Here is a 13,631-nt window from a genome sequence, read left to right as displayed (position 1 = left end):
GGGAGGAAAAGCCCAAAGCGTTCTGCTAATGCAAAAGGCAAAACACATGGCAGCTGTGTGAGGCTATGAGAAGTGGATGCAGCATCATACACAGCACTACTGCAGACAGCTCTCTGGAATGGAGGAAACTGTGGAGAGAGAACGAGACAGACATCATCCAGAACCACAGGAACATGGCCTTCACCAAACAGGTTCGAGATCCAAGTTTCTGTTAAGCCTGTGCCTTCTGGCAGATGAGCAAATGGCATTCACTGAAGATGAGACTTGAGACATGGAATGGAATTAGGCTCTAAAGAAGAGGAGGGACAAACACTTCCCTCAAACACGCTGGCCCAGCGACACTGAGCATCCAGATCCGTTCGCTTTCAGCTCCTTCCTGCTCTGACCACACAAAAAACTACCACGAGCAATTGTGAGAAACACAGAGCTGCAAAGGCCAGGACTCAGAAATAAAGGCAAGCAAGCTTTTTAGTGACGTGCCAGAGCAGAGCTCACTGCTCTTCACACCTGCTCTGGCTAACAGGAAGCCATTGTTACCCATCCAGTGCCACCAGCCAGAGCAGGGTGCTGAGCAGTACAGCTTCACTGGAGCCAGAAGGGCCTAGGGAGGGAATGCTGATGCAGTGTTTGCTCTGCCTGCAGTCCTGCAGAAAGCACTGTCACTTTTGGCAACTTGTGTCTGAAGTAGGAGAGGAGTGGATCAGTGCAGGTGGGGGCAGGGAGAGCTGTGCTGGGATCCCTGGGCAGGGGGTACCTGAGTTTGCTGTGGCTGCATTAGGACAGGCAGAACCCTTGAAGAAGGGTGGTGGGAGGGCAGCAGCTCGTCCCTGCTGGCGGTCACACAGCTCCAGGCTGTCACCTTTGTCTGAGGGAATTTCTCAGCACCCAGAACCCGAACTGCAGCATGAAGCCCTGGGCTGCTGTGTAAGACACACGAGATACATGCCCCATGGCTGTGACTTCAACTGCTTTAGGTCACTTGGGTAACATTTGGCTCCTAGATGAAACCTAAGCCTGGGAGGAAGGAAAACAGAAAGATCTAACCAACAGCATAAATGGTTTGAAAGAGAATCCTGGAGACCTTTTGGATTTCATGGAGAAGCAGGCTGAGTCTTGGCTTTGTTACAGTGAAAGAGCCACCAGTTAGAAACCAGCAGAGTGAATGCAGTTGCTGGACAGACACACAAATGGTCTTACCAGAGCCTGACAGGACCAAAACTTTGGTTTCACTTTTTAGGGGTTTATTTAAAAATTGAATCAGAGAGACTTCTGAGACAACCTTTCTTCTGAGTGGACTCTTGGTGCAGTGTCTCTTTCCTTCAAAGAACATGTCTTTTCCTTAGGAAGGGATGAAGAGAAATTCCTTATTCTTATCCTGAGGCCAGGAATGAGAGATGAGGTGCAAATGAGAACTAGAAACACACTTTCCTTCACATCTGGAGAAGAGAAAAGCGCCCTGCACGACAAGAACGTGTGGAGAAGACAGATGGTTTCCATGATGCTGCATCTGCATGCTCAGGACGACAGAGCACAGCCTATGACCACTGCTGTGCTCCAGACAGGCTGGCACTAGAAACTTCTTGCTGTCCTTCTCAGAACTGGATCAGGACAAGACGGGTCACAATTAGTCACGCATTTCTTCATTTAAAAACATCACTTCTTTATTTAAAAGGGAAAAAAAAGGCCAAAAAAAAAAAGCAATGACCCTCCCATCCCCTTCCACAAAACCCCAATAATAATAATTATAATAATTATAATAAAAAATCCTATTAGAAACATAAGGAAGCACTGAGAGTTGGAGTATTACACTCTTCAAGTATGCCGTTTGGATTCTTTTACTCTGTGAATATACATATATAAAAAAACCCTTCAAAGTGCGACCAAGGGCTCCTGCCTGGAGAGACGTGTTTGAAGGACTCCTCCGCTACACTGCAGCACGGCTGTGCAGTTACTGCCTGTGGCAGGAGGCCCCTGGGCAGCTGCTGGGCGAGGCCGGGGCCCGGCAGTGCTGCCGCCAGCCAGGCCAGCGCCCGCGGCCAGCCCGGACGTGGAGCTGGGCAGGAGATCCACACACTGCTGCCTGGCTCTTGTGAAGGCAGGGAAGCACTCCGAGCGCCTGCAGCCGGCCATGGAATGTGAGCAGACTTCACAGTACGAGTTTAGTGTTGCGGGGTCGCTGCGGTACCGCTGCTGGAGGCTGAGCGCCGGCTGAGCCCGGCCCACGGTAAGCTCCCCAGGCTCTCCTCCTGCTGCCAGGCCCTAGCGCAGCAGCTGAAGCCACATCTGAAGTGCCCCTTGGCGTGCTCCACATCTCTGTGTGTTGTTTGTTTCTTTTGTACGCTTCAAAGAACCTCGAGATTTGCATCCAAAGAGAACCATGCTACATAAAAATTATCCAGGATTCTCACCAAAAAGAGTTCTTGAATAAAATCTAAAAAATACTATTGCAATGCATCTGGCAGAGAAATCGTTGCTCTAATGTAAACAGATCCACTGGCTCCCGCCACGGCCCGCCCAGGCTCTCGCCCGGCGCGCCGGCGGGCGGGCGGCACGGCCAGCTCCTGCCACCATCATCTGGGAGGGGACAAAAAGCGTTCCAAGTAGCCGGTGAGGGCGTCCCAGTGCTTCCACAGAAAGGCAATGAAAACCACCAGGAATAAAGTGCTGAACGTCCTGTTGCGAGTCTTCATCAGTGGCACCACGCAGTTGGCCACGGTGGAGACGAAGACCAGGAGGACAGCCATGACGGCCAGGAGGATGTTGATGAACTTCCCCAGCAGGTTCCTGGCTGTGGCGTTCTCCAGCCCCTCCAGCTGCACCACCTGCTGCTGCTGCTGCTGCAGCTCCATCTTGGAGATGCGAGTCTGGCAGGCCTCCAGGGCTTCCTGTCGGCAAGAACACAGCGCTGGGCTGCCAGCATCCCACCAGCCCGCCCCGGAGCGGGACAGCCAGCCCACAACTCCTACCCTACCAACCAGGCCAGGGAAGAGCCATGCTCCTCACAGCTGACACACCTCCTGCAGGCTATGGGTCACTGCACATCCTGCAGCAGAGGAAGCTGTGCCACTTCACAGTGTGTGGCACACCGCCTCCCCTCAGTCACACCAGGGAGGCTGGCAGAAACTGCAGGCTCTGCTGGAACACCCATCAGTGCCACCCTGCACTGTCAGCTGCCTGTCCCTGCAGGTGGTGCAATGCCCACCTGAGACCTTGCCACCCAGACCCTGCAGGAGGAAGGATGCTGCCAGCTCCCAGCCTATGTCCAGGGAGGGAGGGCTACCCAGAGCTGCTCCCTCCAGCCTGGGTTTCAGGAGATGGCCAAGGGGACAAGTGTGCTGTGTCCATTCAGCACCCTTTCTCCTCTCCCCAGACTCCCCCATTTCCATCACTTTCCTTGCAGTGGCTTGTGCTGTGCTTGTCCCACAATGCAATGAGACATTTCTGCTCCTGGAGATAGAATTTTCCCACTAATCCCTCCCTCAGAGTTGCCTTCCCTGGACACTGAGGCCAGCTTTGAGTACCATCTAGAAGTCTGCAGCAAGGAGCAGTCTCTGTCAGACTGGCCACTGAAAGGGGAACCAGGACCCTCTGCAGCATCAGCCCATGCTCTGAACTAGCTTTACATGCAAGAAACTCCACACTTTCCCCTCTTCCCAGCACTGCTGAGGAGCAGTCCCTCCTAATTTGTAAGTTTTTCCCAAAAGTGCTGCATCACAAAATGGAGATTAAAAGAAAGAAGCTACTGAGAAATCCCAACTTTAAGTTTTTAATGTCATGTCTTCCTGCCCTGTTCAACTAGCGAGGAGAACAAAGCCTGAGCACAGTAACACTGTCCTGTGGGACACCTCCTGTTTACTGTCGGGGGCCATGGCACCACTGTCCACAGACACTGATCTATTCCACCCTTCAATTAAGGGTCACAGCCACCTGTCACATTTCTCTGTTGTTGCATCATGTCTGTGGAGGTCAGTGAAACATGAGGCCTTCTCTGCAGCGATGGTCCCTGAAAGTATGGGGCAAGACTGCTCAGGCTCCTCCAAGCAGAAGTGCCCTGGAAGGACATCCCCCCGGCTGGATCTGTACGCGTGCCAAAAGCATAACCTGCTCCTTCTCCAGAGATCATCTGGCTGAAGCACCTCAGGGGAGGAAAGAGGGAGAACCTACAGTTCTCTGCTCAAACTATAAATATCTGCTGTCAGTGACCACAACTGAGATGTCTGCTCAAGCCAGCACAAGTGTTCAAAACAGACCTGAGACCCCTTTCTGAATGGTCCTTTCTCCAGAAGGCTCGGCGGCTGCTCAGATCATGTCCCAGATCTTTGGCTCTGCAGAAGGCTCTCCAACTTCATAAGCTCTGTTTCCACATCTTAGGTCTTTTACATAGTGAAAGAAACTTCTCTTTTCAGAACAGTTCCTTATTTGGGCAAACCCAACAGGGGGAATGGTTTCCTGGCTCAGTGCAGTGGACACATGGAGCCATTGGGGACCACTGCTCTAAAATTAGTGACACAGACACACCCCAGGGTCCATTTACTGCTGTAAAAACAGAGCTCAGGTCATGGCCTAGTAGTTCCTAGTCCTCTCTAGAACCCTGCACACAAGGGGACACAGGCTCCCACTCTGCCACAGCTTGCCGAAGAGCTCTGCTCTGGTGCAGGCAGCAGCCCCTCTGCCGATAAACCTGCTTGCTGGGGCATGGCCCTGCTCTGCAGGAGAAGTTCCTTGGAGAGACACCCAAGGTCAGAGGTGGAATGAAGACCCTTTCAGAACTTATCCACATGCAGTTTGGCAGCACAGCTTTGAGCACTCAGCCTGAACACCACTGACAGAAGTGTCCTGGAGGCCGGGGGGCAGGGCTGGCACCTCCGTGGCACTGTCACCCACCTGGATGTCCCGGGCTCGCTCGTAGGACTGGTAGGCAATCTTCTCCTCCATGCTGGCCAGCTCCTGTTTCAAATTGAGGATCTCGTTCTGGTGGAGCTCAGTCAGGTCGTTCAGCTGCTCCTCCAGTCTCTCACATCTAGCAAGGACAAACATGGTGCAGCAGCTTTAAGTGAGTGCCGGGCAGCCAAAGGGCAGCAGAAGGAGACCACCACCATCAGACTGTGCTGCAAAGCAGCACGGCTGTCTCACTCATCACAAAAGCACAGGACAGAAGGCAGGGCCCTCTCACTGGGAGTGAGGGAAATCCTTCCTAGCAGGCAAGGTAATGTCAACCCTGCCCCTGCCCCAGGGTGTCACACTGCCATGTAAGAGAACAGAGTGAGTTATTCCCCAAGCTCTGGTGCAAACCAAACAGTTCCCTTCCAATACCATAAGCTCCTCAGCATTTTCATCTACACTGGGACCAGTCACGGGCACGGAAATGGCACAGCACTGAAGAGTGACCAACACCTCAGAGAGCAGGATGGTCCTGTCTGATCTCTACATCTCAGGTCACATGGGAATCTTTGACTTCCTTTATCTCCCATGGATGATGCAACTGAAGTAGCAAAGATCACATCATTCGTAAGGAGGGCGCACGAATCATTAACCTGCAGGTTTGTTTTTCAGTTTGCTCCTGGTGCATGGACTGGGAACAGTGGTGAGGAAGAGGCCTGCCCAAAAGCACAGTGTTGGGGCGGCTCTGAGACAGGGGTCTGTGCCTGAGCGAGGGAGCCTCACACTGACCCCAGGGCCAGCCCCCCCGTGTTACCTGAGCACTCTGAAAACACACCAGGGACACTCTGCATCAGTACATAACACCTTGGCTTTGGAATTCCAAGCCCAAATTTACCAGCAGCTCAAGCTTCAGTACCGTTTAGAGGCAGACAAGTACGTTTACTGCTGCCAAAGGTAAATACACACCGAGGCGGCGGGAGCAGGAGCTGGGCACCATCGCTGCCAGCCTCTTCCACCACGCTCCCTGCTTGCTCCTGACTCTGGGCTAATCACAAACAACAGCTCTGATGGAGGCTAAGGGATAGGCACAGCTGTCATGAGGCGTTTCTGCTCCGATCCCACTGACTCATGGCAACAGCGTGGAGGAAGCTGACCACACACATCTTATCATCTGACCTTGCTACCAGTGACTGAGGCACTTCCAAAGAATTCAACACGAAGATTAATGCCTTGCTTTAAGCTCAGTTCCATTCTGTATTTAATGAACACACATGCATGCATAAAAGCAAAAAACAATACTTATCTAGAAAAAATCATTGCAAGTTCTGAAGCTAAGTCACAAGTCCTGATTCTGCCCTGGGAAACCAGAGCTCTTTGGTGCTTCAGATGCTAAATCTCAACAGGCAAAAGCTAGCCTTCAAAAACAGTCCTGAGGTGCTGTTTTTACTTCTCAGGTGTGGAGAGAACTTTGCTTTACCTTCCCAGTACAACACTGCTTTAAACTGAGGAGTCAGCCACAGCACAATTCCCAGCAAGGAAACACCTGTGGTCAGGCAGCACTGAGGCTAAAGCCAGCCTGCAGCGGGCATGGCTTGGCCCAGCACGGTGCCACCAGAGCTGTGCAGCTGAGACAGGACACGAGAGAACCGATTTCCCAAGGACACCCAGCTGCAAGCAAAGGAACAGCCCTGTGAAGCCTGGCTAACGAAGGAGCCCAGATCATTAGCACTGCCATTTGTTCCCACCCAGCTTAAAAGCCCCAATTGGCCAAGAACCAAGAATTCCTGAGCAAACCCGCTCCAAGTCCCACAGGCAGCATCAATTACTTGAAATGTTCAGCCTGTGACTATCTTACAAAATTCTGCAGTGGGTTTGTTACACCAAAAGGGACTCAGGCGCTTCTGGAAATGCCATGATTGTGTCTTTTAACCTCCTCCCACATAAACACCCTGCAGAGAATGGCTGTCGCCAGGCAGCTTAAATCCTGTTCTCCAAGGAGGAACAATTGTACTTTAGTAACTCCACAACTACCTCAATCTACAGGAAACATAAGGAAACTCTGCAGATCTGTATAGCTGAGACTTTAAGCACAACATGATTAACAGAAGGGTTGGGTCCCTTCCCCCTGCCCTGAGTTCCTTGTTCTTCACCCAGGCTGCAGCTCCCTGCTTGGCCCCAGAGCCTTTCCAGGTCGCACCCAGAGCCGGCTGCGCCTGTGGAAAGTCGCCTGTCAGGCAACGTCTGGAATTGGGTTATTTAAAACCCAAAACCAACCAAAAAAACCTCACAACCTACCCAGACCTATTTTTGAAATTACACTTCCTCCAGTCATCTCCTTCTCACTCCTTGGCCCATTATCTGCAATTTACAAAATGCCTTTTCCCTGCTGTTTTCTCCTGGCGTTCAAACTGGAAAAGCTGAGGGGGGTTCATGCGACTTCCAGGGCCCGAAGCCAGTGTTTGCCTAGGGAAGAAAGGCTCACATTTAGCTCTGAGCTACCACAAAAGTAACAGGGACAGGACACCTGTGCAGAGGGTCGAGATGATGCTCACACTGACAGAAAAATGCAGGCTCTGCCTATGCAGCAGACTCAGAACTTGTCTGAACGTAGCAGGGCCTCAACTGACCAAATCCCACTGGATTTCAGGTATGGAAAATTCCTCACTGGAGTCCAGAATTATTTTTTTACTCACAAAAATATGAAAATTCTCCTTTAAATTACTGGCCTCTAGATTAACAAGAGGAGAACAGAAACATGTGTAATAGACCAGTGCTGGATGTCTCAAGTATCTTGGAGATGGTCCTGTAGAAGACCCCCACCAAACTGCCAGGTGCTCAGCTGAAGCACAGGGCACGGGCACACTTCATTCAGAGAGCCATGTCAGGTTCCCTACAACTTCTGGGAGTCGCTCCTTGGAACCAGGGAACTGATTTGGAAAAGCCTAAGAAACACAGTTATGGCCACCTGGGTTTTGAAAGAGTTTTAAGGCATTTAAAGTAACAGCTGCAAAATAAAGGTCTGCAGTGTGTGTGAGGGGAGAGGTGGTGAAGAAGCCACTTCATCTGCACTCAGCAGGAGCTCTGCTGAGTAAAGAATCTGACCAGGCTGATGCTAAAAGCTCTTCACAGTACACTGTGAGTGGAGTTTAATACCTATCTTTCAGCATCTCTCAGGATGGTTCTTTTCCAAGACTTCATCTGATCTTTATTTGTCATCCAAACACATTTGCTACGCTCTGAACACAGCTCTCAGCAGCAGAGCAGCAGCCCAAAGCAGTACCTGTTTGCAGTACACCCCAGGTCCACTACCTGGTCCATACACAGGGGCAGAGCTGGCCCTCAAGGGAGCAGGAGCTGCTCCCAACACATCACGCTGAGCTTCCAGCTCCCAACCTCTGCTGTGGAAGATGACAGCTAGCTGTGCAGGGAGGTTTCAGTGCTTTCCTGTCTGGGTCAGCAGTCACCTGGCCCTACATGCTGCCTCTGCTGCCCAGCCACACTCTGGAAAGACCTCTTCAACCCTCCTGGACCCCAAAGACTTATCCCATTTGACCTGTTTTAAAATAAGCCTTGAGAGCAGACTGAAGTCCAGCAACTGAGACTACAGCAAAAGCAAATCAATGACAGCAGCAGTGCCCAGCACTGCAGCTGGTGGATTTCTCCTGGCAGCATCATGGAGGCCTGAGTGCCCTTTCCAAGGATGCCAGGCTAGAGCAGAAACCCAAGCCCTGGGGCTGGCCACGATCCACATTCATGAGCTCATGACTTCACTGTGCACAAACAGGTTCCTAAAGGGACAGGAGAGATGGAAACACACAGCAGGAACTTGAGTTCAGTCTCAAGAGCACAGCAAGTCCCTGCTCCTATCAGTAAACAACCAGCACCTTCCACCCGATGAGATAAGCGGCAGCCACCCCAGCGCCCCCTCCACTGCCGCAGGGACAGCAGGGCCAAGGTGCTGCCGGAACCTTCCTTCCTCCATGACTCAGCCCTGCAGGAGCCACTGCTGCTGGCACGTGCTGCTGGCAGGAGGGCAGGGTGGCACAGCACGGCCCACCCTGCCACTGGGCTGGGTCAGCTGGGTACCCGGCAGCACCAGGGCAGGGAACTGGAGCGACCGCACCAGCAGGTCCTTCCCCACAGCCAGCTCCCAAACCAGCAGCTGGAAGGCAAGGTCTGGAAGCCAGGACAGGGAAGGAGCAGGCTGAGGAGGTCACAGAAAACTTGTGAGGTAAACCACAGCTGAGAAACAGAAACTGCAGGAACAGGCAAGGGGAAAAAAGCCCAGAAGCTGCAATACACAGAGCAGCCAAGAGAGAGGAAACAGATGAGGAGCGGGACACAGGGCGGCACAGCACCTGCTTTGTTCCAGCTTCCCAGCACAGCACCAACACCCTGTGCTGCCCTGTGAGCAAGCCTCTCCAAAAGACTTCTTTTCTAAGCTCTAACTGAACTCAAGGTTTGTTTCTGAAAGCTTCCAGGAGCAGTTATGAGCTACTTAGAGCTTTTAAAGCCAGTTACAATGAATGAATTTGAAGCTTCAGCTCCAAACCACACCCTCCGTTCCCATCTCACGTTCGACTTAAGAGAGATGGGTGCCCAACTGGAGGAACAAGCACCAGCCCTCTGCACCAATGCACGGCATCCTCTCTGCCCGTGGACACATCACACAACCCTCCAGCCCCCAGAGGGATGTTGGCTTTTATCTTCATGCTACTTTAGCTTGCAGAAGCTATCAACCCAGAATCAGGATCTGCACAGTAAGATATTAATCTCACTGTGATTACCCTGGGAGCTCCTTGTGGATCCTGCAGTTGCTGCTTCCTTCTGAGAGCCTGCACAGACAAGGGCACACAGTGGTTTAACTGGTCCTTTGTAGGTCACACCTTTAATGAACGTGCATCACCACTCCAGACAGCAGCTCTAAATTTCTATCTTTTTAAGCATTTCTAAGTCAAACACAGATTTTCCCAGAAGCTTTTCACTCCAGGCTGCCTTGGTTAGTGGTCATGCTCTGGGCTCCCCTCAAGGTATGACATCACACTGCACTAGCCCGAGGACCTATGTGAACCTGATGTAAGAGTTTTAGGCAGTAAGAAGCCACCGTAGCTGACAACATCTGTGGGTCCCCAAGGTCCTCTACTGCACTGTCAAGACAGTCCTTCAGCTGTACCATGCTTGCACACAGCCTTCCACCATGAATGGCCACTGCTGTATGTGCGAAACAACAACCCACACAGCAACAAACAGGATCCCTCTCTGCTGGGGAGCACAAGATCAGACTCCACATCATTTTATTATGTGACTCCATGGCAATAAGGTGCCATGAACCAAAGCTGCTGTGCTGGGCAGCAGATCAGGGATTGCTGCAAAGCAGAATTGGAGAGCAGTGCTGGTGTGGCTTTATGTGCACCAGCTCTGCACAGCACACACAGAGCTGGCTGTCACTGTGGGATCCAGCAGGCTGAGCTCTGCACAGCACACACAGAGCTGGCTGTCACTGTGGGATCCAGCAGGCTGAGCTCTGCACAGCACACACAGAGCTGGCTGTCACTGTGGGATCCAGCAGGCTGAGCTCTGCACAGCACACACAGAGCTGGCTGTCACTGTGGGATCCAGCAGGCTGAGCTCTGCACAGCACACACAGAGCTGGCTGTCACTGTGGGATCCAGCAGGCTGAGCTCTGCACAGCACACACAGAGCTGGCTGTCACTGTGGGATCCAGCAGGCTGAGCTCTGCACAGCACACACAGAGCTGGCTGTCACTGTGGGATCCAGCAGGCTGAGCTCTGCACAGCACACACAGAGCTGGCTGTCACTGTGGGATCCAGCAGGCTGAGCTCTGCACAGCACACACAGAGCTGGCTGTCACTGTGGGATCCAGCAGGCTGAGCTCTGCACAGCACACACAGAGCTGGCTGTCACTGTGGGATCCAGCAGGCTGAGCCTTTTCAAATATTCTCCCAATCATCTGGCACCAGCCTGTCTAAAGAGCTGCAGGGCAGCTCCATGTCACACTGTGCAAACCAATACAACAAGTGGCACAGGGCAGCTCAGAGAGCCTGTCCCCACACCCTGCAGCTCTGCTGGTTGCACTTTGCAGCTTGGCCCAAAGCAAGCTCGTTACAAAAGCCTGCTCTGCTCCACCAGAATGAGAAGTTGGGACTCTTATATTGGTTACTTAAGACCCAGTTTCAGAATCCTGTTGATTTAGCCTGCAGTGTCCTGAACAACTGTAGAGCTCTTCCCTCCAGGGCCTGGGGACAAGACCCCAGATTGGGGAAGACTCAAAGACCTTCTGCTGGAAGCAAAGGGCACAAGAGCTCTCTCCCATCCAGCATGGAAGGGGGAGGAATGACATTCCTTCAGCACTTCACTATGACACTTAATTTAACTTCATAATACTGAACCCTCCACTGCAAGGCTGCTTGGAGAAAGGAAGAGGATAGCCAAGTTCTGGCACATGGGCAAGATCCTGTGTTTCTGGAGAGCCCTAAGGAAGCTGAGTATTCCTGTCTCTGGTAGATAGGGATCTGAGTGCTGGAGAAGGCAGAGTCAGGATACTATCCACAGGTCCCCCATCTCTTGCCTTGACCCACAACTCGGCAGGATTTTTTCGGTACAAAGCACTGCCTGGATAATAGTAACTGAGTCAACTTGCTCCTGGTCTTTTGAGATAGCTTTCTAAACCTGTCTGACGTCTTATCTTGAGGACACTAGGGAGTAACCTCTTTCCTCGCTGTTTCTTTCTTGCATGGAAAGGGAGGTGAGCAGCAAGATAACAATATTTACAGAAGACAAAGCTGGGAGGGTGAAATCCTGAGAAAACTCAGAATTTCCCAGCCTCCCACAGCTGGGAGGAGCCCACTGAGTAGCACTACCCAAGTCTCTGCTGCCCTGCAGCACTCAGCACCCAGACCAGCCAAAGGCACCCACCTGTAGCGCTCCTCCTGCAGGGTCTGCATTACCAGGGAGTAATCCCTCTGGTAGCGAACCTTGAGGTCCTCAAACGACTCTTCCAACCTTGCCTGTGTCTCTCGGATTTCTTGAATTTCATGCAGTATTGCATCAAACCCTGAGCTCTGCATATCCAGAGTGTTTGTTTTGGAGCTGGAAGCTCCCACAGGGCCTCCTGTAGTGCTGTTGGCTCCCACGGAGCCCGATGTGGCACTGGAGCAATCCTCTTCACTGCCATACTTTGGGCTCGACTGAAAGTTCTGAATAACGCCTAGAGCCTTGCCTCCGGCCCCATCTTCCTGGCCTTCTTCCAAGGAGTCTTTCAGATTAGCAATGTTGTCTGCACTCCCAAACTTGTTCCTTATGAGGGAGGCAATCTCCCGGGGTTTGGAAACCACAGCGCCTGCTGCTGAATGTGTGGCTTGGGAGAAACTGGACAGCCCGCCTTTCACGCTGTCTACGACTCCCTCGCTAAAGCCTGTGACTTTTGCTCCAACATCCTTCAAGCCCTGGTGCATGTCCCTGAAGACATCCTTTGTCTGCCGAGGGATCCCGTTCTGTTCAATCTCTCGCAGCTTCCGATGGTAATGTTCCAGCTTCTTCTGCAGCTGCAAGATGGTCTGGGCTGACTTTTGGTTCTTCTTCTCAAACACCTGCTTGATGCGGGCAGTCTGCTGCTTGTCTGCATTGTTGGCCAGTTTCAGGTATTCCGCCACGTTGTCATCGCGGGCTGTTTGCTCGATCTTGATCTGCTCGGTCAGCTTCAGGATCTTCTGCTGCAAGTGTGTGATAGCCACTTTTGTACGCTGAGGGTCGGGGGTCCCATCAACAGAGTCTGCATTGATGCTACCATCAGTGCTTGAGGCCACTGCGCTGGACGTCTGCGCTAGGCTGCTGACTTCCAATCGCTCGATCTAGGCAAGGAGAGAGACAAGTGTAAGCTTCACTAACAGAAAACTTTTTCTTACTGGTGCCAGCCAACTTGACCAGAGTAACTCTGCAGAAACGCCCATTTTCAGCTGGCCAGGGCACAGGAACAACAGTCTGAGCTTCATGTGCTCTACAGACATCTAATAAAGGCTGAGAAAAAAGCAAACCTCTCATACTGAAACCTCCTTTATGGTCTCAAACAACCAAAAACTCGCGTGCAAAGCAAGACAGGGCACCCAAGTCAGCCAGCGACTGAAGAGATGGGTGGTGACAGTGAAAGAGCAAGGGCCGCAGATCAAGCCCACAGCAAACCCAAGGTACTCCCAGTCCTGTTTGTAGAAAAGCAAATAAGAAACCCGAGAAGCAAGTCCGCGCTCCAGAGCGAACCAAGCGTTCCTCGGGGCTCTGACAGCCCGTCCTGCGGGGCCGCCGCGATGCACCCTGCGAGCAGGCAGACCGGCAGCGAGCTGCGAAGTGCCGGTCCCGCGCTCCGCAAAGATCAGTTCCAGGCTACGGCAGCGCAGCCGGACCGCGCGGGTACCCAGGCACACGCCGGCTGGCAGCGGGCAGGGCCGGGCGGCCCACCCCGCTCCTCCCGCCGCCCAGGGCCGAGCCGCTGCGGAACCAAACGACGCTCAGCCCCGGGCCGGTGCACCCCTGCCCTCCCCACCGTACCTTGCCCCGGCCGGACAGCAGCGCCCGCTCCCCGTGCATGGCTCCCGCCGGCCGCCCGCATGGCTCCGACAGCGCCCGCGCCGCCGCGCCCCACCTGGGCCCGCCCCGCCCCGGCCAGAGCGGCCCCGCACCCGCGCAGGGCGCCCCGCGCCGGGAGGGAGGACTTCCGGGGCCCCACGCCGGGAACG

General features: G+C 53.1%; 1 protein-coding gene across 5 annotated transcripts in view; it reads right to left on the bottom strand.

Moving 5' to 3' along the window:
- Positions 1 to 2,004: 2,004 nt before the first annotated feature.
- Positions 2,005 to 13,631, bottom strand: part of TMCC1 (transmembrane and coiled-coil domain family 1) — a 62,706-nt gene continuing 51,079 nt past the window's right edge. For 4 of the 5 annotated variants that reach the window (XM_009904050.2, XM_054179793.1, XM_054179803.1 and 1 more), the window contains exons 2-4: positions 11,818 to 12,752; positions 4,885 to 5,020; positions 2,005 to 2,885 (exon numbers count right to left, since the gene is read on the bottom strand). In XM_009904050.2, coding sequence (XP_009902352.1) covers positions 2,571 to 2,885; positions 4,885 to 5,020; positions 11,818 to 12,752 — 1,386 coding nt within the window. In that variant the 3' untranslated portion in view covers positions 2,005 to 2,570. Of the gene's footprint in view, positions 2,886 to 4,884; positions 5,021 to 11,817; positions 12,753 to 13,443; positions 13,513 to 13,631 lie in introns of those variants that run through there. The other variant, XM_054179786.1, reaches the window with a different exon arrangement.

This window comes from Dryobates pubescens, chromosome 1 (genome assembly GCF_014839835.1).
Source record: "Dryobates pubescens isolate bDryPub1 chromosome 1, bDryPub1.pri, whole genome shotgun sequence".
NCBI lineage: Eukaryota > Metazoa > Chordata > Aves > Piciformes > Picidae > Dryobates > Dryobates pubescens.
This window is presented reverse-complemented; position numbering and strand designations above follow the sequence as displayed.